The 12031-nt window shown below is 44.3% G+C and overlaps 1 protein-coding gene across 17 annotated transcripts in view; it reads right to left on the bottom strand.

Moving 5' to 3' along the window:
- The window catches only part of Cadps (calcium dependent secretion activator), a 466682-nt gene that overhangs the window by 235744 nt on the left and 218907 nt on the right, over positions 1-12031 (bottom strand). For all 17 annotated transcript variants that reach the window (XR_015637890.1, XR_015637891.1, XR_015637892.1 and 14 more), the window contains 1 exon segment: positions 6286-6407. Coding sequence is in view for 14 of the 17 variants with exons in the window: in XM_087585085.1 (XP_087441211.1) it covers positions 6286-6407 (122 nt within the window). In the remaining 3 variants the exon portion in view is untranslated.

Raw genomic sequence — 12031 nt, 5'->3', positions numbered from 1 at the left:
TTTCCAGGGGGAATCACATTGCTGGGAGAAGGAAAAGGTAAAGACTAGTTCCAGCCAGACAAGGAGGCTTGTTTTCCAGGGAGACAGTTCATACAATTCTGCCATGTCAGACTATCTTGCAGAGACTGGAACACAGAAAATGACCAAGACGGTTTAGTTGCACATAACTCTGTCCCTCAGGTCAGGAATGAAAAAATTGACACAGGAGTCACTGATTCTCTTTGTCCCTTTCCCCCATGTGACCCCATTGAATAAATTTTTCTTCTTCTTCTTCTTCTTCTTCTTCTTCTTCTTCTTCTTCTTCTTCTTCTTCTTCTTCTTCTTCTTCTTCTTCTTCTTCTTCTTCTTCTTCTCCTTCTCCTTCTCCTTCTCCTTCTCCTTCTCCTTCTCCTTCTCCTCCCTCCTCCCTCCTCCCTCCTCCCTCCTCCCTCCTCCCTCCTCCCTCCTCCCTCCTCCCTCCTCCCTCCTCTTCCTCTCCCTCCTCTTCCTCTCCCTCCTCTTCCTCTCCCTCCTCTTCCTCTCCCTCCTCTTCCTCTCCCTCCTCTTCCTCTCCCTCCTCTTCCTCTCCCTCCTCTTCCTCTCCCCCCTCTCCCTCCTCTCCCTCCTCTTCCTCTTCCTCTTCCTCTTCTTCCTCCTCCTCCTCCTCCTCCTCCTCCTCCTCCTCCTCCTCCTCCTCCTCCTCCTCCTCCTCCTCCTCCTCCTCCTCCTCCTCCTCCTCCTCCTCCTCTTCTTCTTCTTCTTCTTCTTCTTCTTCTTCTTCTTCTTCTTCTTCTTCTTCTTCTTCTTCTTCTTCTTCTTCTCACTATTTGATTGCCCTACTGAGGACAGGTGGTAAGCAGACCTTTCTAGTGCTACCAGGATACAAGCTTTGATCGTAGCAATGTTGGTAACCTTAGGATGCCTCACTCTAACACCAATGCCTCCAGAAGAACCTGCTTATTATGTATTTATAAACCAACATAGCTGAGAGTCTAAGTTTGCTCTGATTTTTTTATATGTTCTCAGTTTTAAGACAGCAATCCAATCATTGGCTCCCTGGCCTAAAATCTCCCTAAGTCTTCTCCAGAGCCTTGGCTCAGAAGGTCCTGTCATGTCTGGCCCTGCTGTGTTCTTTGGGCTTTCCTTAGGGATGCTTACCCGGCATCTGGTTACATTGTTTTCCCCGATGACCACCTCCTTTCTCAAAGCCTGTGCCCTAGCTCTTTCTTCTTCCTGGAATGCTTTGCCTGTGACTCTGACTTTTCCCTCTTCATTCTTTGGATAGAAGTGTAAACATTTTGCAATTCAAGGGATGTCATTCAGGATCAAAGTGACCTATACTTTTACCACCCTACTGAGGCAACTGGTTTGTTCCCTCAGGGGCACAGATTAAAATCCACTATTGTCTTACATACTGTTCTTGTGTTCACCATTGATGCCCTTGATCAGGACCACTGCACAAAGTCCTAAAGCTGTGTATATGCACTTTACCATGCCAACGCTAGCTAGACAGAAGGAAAGGGTCCATGGAGAAAGGCAGATATCCACCCCTCCACACACTCTGCTTCATGTTTTAGTCAAGCCAAGCAGGAAAGATACTCAAGCCATTCCAAGGTTATTTGGTTAAAATGGGAAGGAAAGAACTATGTGGAGAAATGACTCCTGAGGTAAACAATGGGAAGAAGCAAGTGGCATGACTCAGCCTAACTCCCTGTCTTTGTAGCAGGCTCACTGGGGGTGACTCAACAGAACTTGGTTATGGGAGCCTGACTTTTTGTGCTGTGCTATTGGGACACAGAATATTTTTCACAGAAGAAAAATGGTATAGAAAGCCACTGGTCTTTCTCTTGTTTTAAAATCCTGTCTCAGCAGACAAGGTGCCATTGCATTATGGCAAGCTTTCTCAGCCAAGGCACACTACCTTCCCACACTACCTACTTCTTGGAAGTGGCAGGAAAGAGTCTGACCTTAAGGCACTAATGGAATCTGCACTTCTTGGCTTGCTCTGGCATAATGAACTTGCCAAGTGGAATCCTGGGTTTTATTGAGAGGAATGTTGTTTCAGGTAAGTGAGAGAAACACTGGGTTATTATTCAAATGTTCCTCTGCAGAAACATTATTTAAATGCTCCAGTATTTAACCTTCTCAAGTCATACAGGCTATTTTGGAGCAGAAACTTATATTGCAAAATTCCCCAGGAAGAGTGATTTTAGACAACATTATCCACTCAGGGAAATGTCATGTTTCTTTTTTTCCAGATTAGAGTGGTTTGAAGCCAGCTTCCCAGTCTGCATTTCTGTATCTCCACATTCATTCCTGTCAGCAGGGTCACCTTTTATCTTGTCTGTTTTCTTATGCACTTAATGCATTTTCTTTAAGTTAATTCAGCCTTGAAATATTAACATATTTCTCTAAAAAGGGAAACTCATTTCCCCATTGGCAAAGAGACAGCAGCATCAGTGGCCACAGAGAAGAGTAATTGCAGGGGGACTGAGCAGAGTCAATGCCAAATGCTCTTGTCTGTTGTACAGGGCTCTGAGCCTCAGGCCTGAGGAGGTGCCAAAGGCCTTCTAGCACCAAATTAAAATTACCTCCTTGTTCTGGCCACAGGAATGGGCAGGCGAGAAAGTGGAGAAGGAGAAGTTGCTTCCCATTTGCTTTGATGTCACTAAGTGCCATGCTTTGGTAATAGCTAACCATTTCATGTTACCCCTGGAGATAAGAATACCTGACAAATACCACCAAGGCAATGGTGGCCCTAACGGCTCTATCCCAAAGGAGATGAACAATTACTTTGAGGGTCACAAAACCACAAAGACTCTGCCCTCTCTGTATGCTGTCCCAAGAGGACTCTGCTTATACAGGATTTCAATTCCTTTTGCTTTCTCATCCATGTTTTCCTGCCAGAAGCAGAAACAACTTGTTGCAAATGGAAGCCACGGTTTCTAGTAAGGACAGCTCACTGCTCACAGCAGCTTTTGAGCATATATGGCAGGCTCACAACCTGAAAAACCCAGGAGAGAAGGAAAACAGCTGAGTGGATAGACAGGTGCTCGAAAAGAATCCCTATGCAGCGAGCAGATGGATGAAAGGAAGAGTGAGTAGGGGCCACAAGTCCGCTCTGAGTGTAAAAGGTCGCTTCACCACATTCTTAACCATAAGGCTGAAAAATACTTTCATAAAGCGAAATAAACTTGCCTCATGGACACAGAAGACTTAAGTTACTAAACTGATCTAATATGGCCTTGCTGAGCTGTGAAAGGTGCTATGGTAGCAGGGGAGGAGATACAATTGAAAAAAAAAGAAGTAGGAGAGAGCACAGATTCCTGATTACTGTGGCTGAGCAAAACAGACCAGGGTTCCCAATGACCATGCAAAGGTCTCAGTTCAAGTAAGCTTGAAGCATAATTTAACTCTGAAAAGTGCTACATGGATTTCCTTGCCACTGGGCTTTTCAGAGCTCTAAGATGTCTGTACAGTGGGTTGTTCACCAAGAGCTGTAATGTCTCCAGTTTCCCAAACATGCTTTACTGTGCTATTTCAGTCCCTGTCTCTGTTCTTCTTGTGTATGCTATATAGAGAATACATTGTTGGGTAAACTGAGTTATGTGATATCCTCCTGAATTTGTAACTATACTTGGTTTAAAAAAAAAAGGCAAAAGGTGAATTCCTTGTAGATGTACGATAGGCAAGACGCACTGTGTGGTCACTGGGGTGTAGCAGCCGCAGAGGTAGACTGTATGAGCAACAAGACAGCCTTGATTAGGATTTTGGTGTGGGAACATGTAAGCGAGACAGGGGCAACGGCTGGATATAACAAAACAAGATGGAGAAGCTCCAACAAGAATCGCGCTACCCCAGGCAAGGTTACTAGCCAACAGGAGATTTCCTTTAGGATTACCAAAATCGAATGCCAGAAATAATACAAAGATCTGCAGTGGGAAAATTGCAAGGAGAAGTGAGAAGGAGGAGAAGAAGAGGAAATAAAGGTTTCAAAGGAAGGAAATGGTAGAGAAGACTCCCAATCAGTCCAAATGAAAGAGGCAGGGAGACTGCAGAGCTGTGCAAGCAAGGTCATTTATCTTTCTGGGTAAAGGTAGACAGAAGCAGAGGAAAGCTGTCAGCCTTGAACTGCGATGTGGAAAAAGGTAAAGAAGAGCTCTGAGCATTTAGAAGGAGTGTGAGGGGAGGATAAAAAGGAGGTATTATCACGGGAGTAAAGAAAGACAGGAAGAAACTTGAGTGTCCAGAGATCTTAGATTTGGTACATGTCTTCAGCATACAGGTATGGCTAACTCCGAGCATCACACCCCTTCCTTTTTCATGGCAGACATTACAAGTTGATCACAACACTCTTTTCCTTCAGAATGTAGATTTATCTTGAAATCTCCAACACACCACACTAGGTAACTCCTAGCAGTTTGTTAGAGTTGAGTTTGATTATGACGCCTGTGTTCTGAATGTATTAAACAAATCAGAATACTCTCTGTGATGATTTCATCATATTCTCTCATGAAAGGAGACTCAAAGAGCATCCTTTGGCTACAAAAGCACAACATTTTGACATGAGGAGTTTATGTGTATGGATGCCATAACCTCTACAAATGTGAGCAGATAGTTATGTCAGGCATACCCTAACTCTAACATAAACATTTTATACTCTATATTCCTGTAAGATAATGTAATGACCCTCAGCCTTTCTTCAGCCCAAGCAACATTCAGTGCTTCTTTTGAACTATTTGATTTGAACACCCTGGTGACTTATTTATATTCAGTCAAACAGCTCCTAATGCTCTGAGGAGGAGTCAGGGAGGGTTACCTTCTGATGACTTGTGGACTAATGCCAGCCATGAAGATGAGGATGTTCACTCTACTATGCAGACATCATAGAGACTGAGAGAAAAAGAATGGGGGCAATAGTGCTGTGGGAAGGGGGCAGTGATCTCTCACTGCTCTGTAGGCTTGGGAAGCCTAGTCTCCCAGACAGATAACCCTTCACTGCTGTCTCCCATTGCTCCAGCAATGGACTGCCCTACCTTGGACCAGAAGATGTTCCCCAAGCACATCTCCAGCATCCTTCTATTACCACCTGTTCTCTCTCCCAGCTTAGGAAACTCCTTGTGCCCCTTACTCCAGACCCACTGGAGTCTTCTATGTATTCCTCTTTGCCACAGGGCCATTGGTAACTACAGCACCATTCCTGAGGTCTTCACTCCCATGGGTGCTTTATAATATTACAGCAGATGTCTCCTCTATTCCAAGAAAGCCCTGTTCAGAAGCTGGTTCATGTCTCCCTGATCTCTTATCTTAACTCACCATCTTTCCCTCTATTTATAGCCTCCAAGTACCCATGGGATACTGGTTCAGACCTCCTCTATCCTTTATGGATACCCACTGATGCTGGAGTCCTTACATCAAATCACAGAGTACCTAAACATGACCTATGTACATCCTTTTATAGAATCAGAACCACCAGTAAGTCACAGGTACCTACTATAGAAAGACTTGAAGAGTTTAGAAAGTAATGAGGATTCTATACACAATCATAAGCTGCTTCCCCTGCAACTTGCTATGCTTGCTATGTAGAGCAGACTGGCCTTGAACTGGCAGAGATTTGACTGTGAGTGCTAGGATTAGAGGCAGTGCCTGGCCAATATTCCTTTTTGGTTTGTTTGTTTGTTTGTTTGTTTGTTTTACTTTCTTGGTCAAAAAGTTTCAACAATTGGTTGAATCTAAAGATGTAGAAAGTACAGGCAGACTGTATTTATGAATACACATTTGTGACTGCTTCCCCAATGGCCCCACTAAACTGGGAGTGCTGTAAGGCTACACATACACACCGTGATATGTGGCAAAAGACTTCAGAAATGGGACTGTTGCTTCAACTTCCCATTGCAACTTTGAAGGAACTTGGATTCTTGTCATAGCTACCAAATAAAACTGGTATCAAGGCTGCAGATGTACCCGAGTTGGTAGACTGCCTACCTCATATGTATGAAGTTCTGTTTGACCCCCTGGAACTTCATAAACCAGGTCTGGTAGCATACTCCTCAGATCCCAACACTTGGGAAGTGCGAGCAAGAGGGTCATAAACTCAAGGTCATCCTTAGCTACATAGTTAGTTTGAGGCCAGCCTGGGTCACATGGTATTCTGCTTTTTAAAATGGAATCAAGTCATCTTGTATGATAAAAAAGAATGGGTCTCCTAGGTTCTTCTGGGAAAACAGACTTTCCTTTTGGGATTGGCACAAATGAAACCAATATTGACAACCTCTGTGAGATAAACCACAGAGAAATTCCACTCACGTTGGTTTAGAAGCCTCTGCTTGATCAGTCTGAAGTTTCTCTCCACCCTCCACCTCCATTGTGCAGTACACGATTCGGTTTGGAGCCAAGGACTTAAGGCCTTGGACTTCCATGATGACAACCTGAAACAGAATTGCATAAAACGGATTGAACACCAGTGCCAGGGGCAGTATCACCTGCAGGAAGAGAAACAGAGAAGCCACGGTGAAAGCCAAGGGGGTGTGTTTGGCTTGCACCAGACTTTATTAATGACTCAGGACCCTCTAGGGATGAAGTTGCTTCTAGTGCAGCAGACTGCTGTTGAGAGGGAACAATATGGCTCACTCCCTCACTCTGCGGAGTTGTGGAGCCTTGCTCTGCTAAGCAAGCTTTCCACCTGAGATATCTCCTTCCCTTCGTCCTCCTTCCCTCCTTCCTCCCCTTCCCACCTTTCTTATGGCCCCTTTACTTCTTTATCTCTCTCTTCTTCTTTCCATGTTTCTCTCTTTTCCTACTTCCTTCCTCTCCCGGTCTCCCTCTTCCCTTGCTTTCATTCTTTCCTTCTCTCTCGTTTTCTTTGTCAGGGTCTCAGTTACCCAGACTGATCTTATATTTGCTGAAGAGCCCGGACCTTGAACTACTGCCAAGTAGCTAGGATTGTAAGTCTAGCTCTGCAGTTACCCCGCCAGGTTTAGCAAGATTTGCTCCTAGGGTCAGTCAGGTAAGGTGAACCGGGCTACTCTCTTCATGTTAACCAGATAGGAACCTGAGGCTTTCTCCCAGTTTCCTTAAGAATATTCTAGCTTTTGGGTCAGCACTTGGTAGAAGCTCAGCTTGTGACTTAGCTTTTCCCTGGAGAGTAAGATAAGCAATAGTGACTTCCTAAGACACAGAGCTAGCTGGCATCGTGCAGCTATAGGGCTGCAGATCAGGCAGGAAGCAGCAGGGACTAAGGCAAGCCTGAGAGTGCAGGCTCTGTCTACAGGGGAACCTGCCACTTCTCTGTTCCCAGTTCAATGTCCAGAAACTCTGCTTTTTCCTGCTAGAAGAGAGAAGTCTTAGTCAGAATTATGATCAGAAATTTGATTTAGAAGTGCTGACACTTCGAACAGAAAGGAATAAAATGTGCCAACTTTATGTATACCCTTTTCCCAGTGACTTATGATCTTTGCATGCCAAACCCCAACAGATCTTGAGCTCTATGTCTGTAGGCTAGCCTAAAGTCACATACAACTTCTGGAATTCCTTATCCCCATCCTGAGCTCCATGCCGTCACCAATGCAGGGGCGTGCTCTGCCACAGGAGCAAAGGGAAGAAGAAAGGTGAGACCAATTTAACCATCAGAACAAAATGACCTATGTTAGTGACCTACACTGAGTAGCATTTAGGGAAAATCACTCTTTCTACAAAAGGGATAATGGCATTACGAAGGGAGAGAAGCGGCTATAGGGAAAGATGCTCTAGAGTTTTCGATTCAAGGAAGCATTTGGGTTATATAGGCCTTCGTTTTGCTATGTGACAGCCCACAGATTCTCAGTCAGAGTATATTGGCATCATTTGTAAAGCAGAGGCCACTAGGTTCCCCTTCCTGAGCATCTATCTCCTCAGTTGGCTTGAACCCAGGACTCCTCCTCTCAGGTGGTTGATGCTGCTGGTGCACGGGGTACATTTTGAAAGCCTAATAGGTGTGATGTTGGAAAATGATCTCACACTTAAGTCTCTTCAGTTTTTGTTCCTTTTGCCTTTTTCAAATCTGCAGAGTCTGCTTTTCTTTGCTTCTTGAGAGTGTGTGATACACATGGGCAGGTGAACGTGTGGAAGTCAGAGGATAGCTTTAGGCGTTAGGCCTTGTGTGAGACTGGCGTCTTTGCTCACTGCTGTGTACTCTCTTGTCTGCTTTTCACGTCACTGTAGGAGTAATGGCTACAGATGCTCACAGAAGCTTCAGGCTTAAGTGGACTCTGCAGGTCTATTAATTTTACATATTCAATGTTGAGAACTCTGGTCTCCACACCTGTGTGGCAAGCACTTTTCCCACTGAGCCATCTCCTTTTCCCCACCTCAGTGACTTTATCTGTGAAGTGGGGATATGATCTGTACCTGTGAGACTAGAGAGACAGTGTCCATAACCAAAAGTTTTCATACTGGGGAAGAACCACACACATAGAAGAAAGGAGAACATGCCTGGAAGGAGAACAACTTAGAATCTGAATTCCGAGCCTTTATCAATTGTGTCATTTGCAAGTGTCTGGCTTTATTTGCACATCTGAAAACCCTTCCAAGGCCCTTTGTGAAGAAGGGTTCACACAGCAGCCTTCTGAAAATACCTGTTGTGCGTTTGGCGGCTGCACTCTCTGGCCCACCTTCACCATGGATCCATCTTTTTTCTTGTCACAAACTGAGCTTGCTCTCAGTCTCTTCCAGCCATTGGATTCTCTCACGATTTGAGAAAACATTCTACAGTATGCAAATCTGAATGGCAGCCTGCCCTGAAGAAGGATTGTCTCTCCCCACCTGCCCTTGACTCCCCTCAGTGCTCCCCTCCCCAAACACATCCATGAATAGAGGTGTGAAGGCTTTGGCTGGCGGTTCTACTACAGTGTGCGTTTAATTTTCAAATTGAAAAGTATGTGGGGACTCGGGCATTGCAGTCTGTGCTTGTATTTACAAGCCAAAGCCATTTGAGTTCTGTAGGCAGAGAGCATGGCAGTGGCTGCACCCACACCTATGTTCTAGGTAATCAGCTATTTAATCTTGAGAACTAATAGTGAATTAGAAAGCTACATAGTTAAAAGCTTCATGAAAGTCAAGAAAATGCTCCCCCCCCCCCACTCCCATCTGTTGGAAAACAAGAGTGGCTAGGGAATAAATTGCCACCTTTAATTGGCAGTAATCAAACTCAGAGGCACCAAAGGAACAACGGTACCTCAGGTGGCAGTACTTAAAAAATTTAAAAGGACCCAGACCCGGTGAGAGAGAGACCCAACCGCCTGGTCAGGTGGGCACTCCTGAGGCTGCAGAGCGGAAGAGACCACCAACACTGCTCACCCCTGCCCATATCCCTGGCCCAAGAGGAAACTGTATAAGGCCTCTGGGCTCCCGTGGGGGAGGGCCCAGGAGCAGCAGGACACCTGCCAGAGACACCGCCAGACCCTGAAGGATACAGACCGGATAAACAGTTCTCTGCACCCAAATCCCGTGGGAGGGAGAGCTAAACCTTCAGAGAGGCAGACAAGCCTGGGAAACCAGAAGAGACTGCTCCCTGCACACACATCTCGGACGCCAGAGGAAAAAACCAAAGAACATCTGGAACCCTGGTGCACTGAAGCTCCCGGAAGGGGCGGCACAGGTCTTCCTGGTTGCTGCCGCTGCAGAGAGCCCCTGGGCAGCACCCCACGAGCGAACCTGAGCCTCGGGACCACAGGTAAGACCAAATTTTCTGCTGCAAGAAAGCTGCCTGGTGAACTCAAGACACAGGCCCACAGGAACAGCTGAAGACCTGTAGAGAGGAAAAACTACACGCCCGAAAGCAGAACACTCTGTCCCCATAACTGACTGAAAGAGAGGAAAACAGGTCTACAGCACTCCTGACACACAGGCTTATAGGACAGTCTAGCCACTGTCAGAAATAGCAGAACAAAGTAACACTAGAGATAATCTGATGGCGAGAGGCAAGCGCAGGAACCCAAGCAACAGAAACCAAGACTACATGGCACCATCAGAGCCCAATTCTCCCACCAAAACAAACATGGAATATCCAAACACACCAGAAAAGCAAGATCTAGTTTCAAAATCTTATTTGATCATGATGCTGGAGGACTTCAAGAAAGACATGAACACACTTAGGGAAGCACAGGAAAACATTAATAAACAAGTAAAAGCCTACAGAGAGGAATCGCAAAAATCCCTGAAAGAATTCCAGGAAAACACAATCAAACAGTTGAAGGAATTAAAAATGGAAATAGAAGCAATCAAGAAAGAACACATGGAAACAACCCTGGATATAGAAAACCAAAAGAAGAGACAAGGAGCTGTAGATACAAGCTTCACCAACAGAATACAAGAGATGGAAGAGAGAATCTCAGGAGCAGAAGATTCCATAGAAATCATTGACTCAACTGTAAAAGATAATGTAAAGCGGAAAAAGCTACTGGTCCAAAACATACAGGAAATCCAGGACTCAATGAGAAGATCAAACCTAAGGATAATAGGTATAGAAGAGAGTGAAGACTCCCAGCTCAAAGGACCAGTAAATATCTTCAACAAAATCATAGAAGAAAACTTCCCTAACCTAAAAAAAGAGATACCCATAGACATACAAGAAGCCTACAGAACTCCAAACAGATTGGACCAGAAAAGAAACACCTCCCGTCACATAGTTGTCAAAACACCAAACGCACAAAATAAAGAAAGAATATTAAAAGCAGTAAGGGAAAAAGGTCAAGTAACATATAAAGGGAGACCTATCAGAATCACACCAGACTTCTCGCCAGAAACTATGAAGGCCAGAAGATCCTGGACTGATGTTATACAGACCCTAAGAGAACACAAATGCCAGCCCAGGTTACTGTATCCAGCAAAACTCTCAATTAACATAGATGGAGAAACCAAGATATTCCATGACAAAACCAAATTTACACAATATCTTTCTACAAATCCAGCACTACAAAGGATAATAAATGGTAAAGCCCAACATAAGGAGGCAAGCTATACCCTAGAAGAAGCAAGAAACTAATTGTCTTGGCAACAAAACAAAGAGAATGAAAGCACACAAACATAACCTCACTTCCAAATATGAATATAACGGGAAGCAATAATCACTATTCCTTAATATCTCTCAATATCAATGGCCTCAACTCCCCAATAAAAAGACATAGATTAACAAACTGGATACGCAACGAGGACCCTGCATTCTGCTGCCTACAGGAAACACACCTCAGAGACAAAGACAGACACTACCTCAGAGTGAAAGGCTGGAAAACAACTTTCCAAGCAAATGGTCAGAAGAAGCAAGCTGGAGTAGCCATTCTAATATCAAATAAAATCAATTTCCAACTAAAAGTCATCAAAAAAGATAAGGAAGGACACTTCATATTCATCAAAGGAAAAATCAACCAAGATGAACTCTCAATCCTAAATATCTATGCCCCAAATACAAGGGCACCTACATACGTAAAAGAAACCTTACTAAAGCTCAAAACACACATTGCACCTCACACAATAATAGTGGGAGATTTCAACACCCCACTCTCATCAATGGACAGATCATGGAAACAGAAATTAAACAGTGATGTAGACAGACTAAGAGAAGTCATGAGCCAAATGGACTTAACGGATATTTATAGAACATTCTATCCTAAAACAAAAGGATATACCTTCTTCTCAGCTCCTCATGGTACTTTCTCCAAAATTGACCATATAATTGGTCAAAAAACGGGCCTCAACAGGTACAGAAAGATAGAAATAATCCCATGCGTGCTATCGGACCACCACGGCCTAAAACTGGTCTTCAATAACAATCAAGGAAGAATGCCCACATATACGTGGAAATTGAACAATGCTCTACTCAATGATAACCTGGTCAAGGAAGAAATAAAGAAAGAAATTAAAAACTTTTTAGAATTTAATGAAAATGAAGATACAACATACTCAAACTTATGGGACACAATGAAAGCTGTGCTAAGAGGAAAACTCATAGCGCTGAGTGCCTGCAGAAAGAAACAGGAAAGAGCATATGTCAGCAGCTTGACAGCACACCTAAAAGCTC

This window comes from Rattus norvegicus, chromosome 15 (genome assembly GCF_021556685.1).
Source record: "Rattus norvegicus strain SHRSP/BbbUtx chromosome 15, alternate assembly SHRSP_T2T, whole genome shotgun sequence".
Lineage (NCBI taxonomy): Eukaryota > Metazoa > Chordata > Mammalia > Rodentia > Muridae > Rattus > Rattus norvegicus.
The sequence above is the reverse complement of the archived record's forward strand: the minus strand, read 5'-3'. Positions and strand labels throughout refer to the sequence as shown.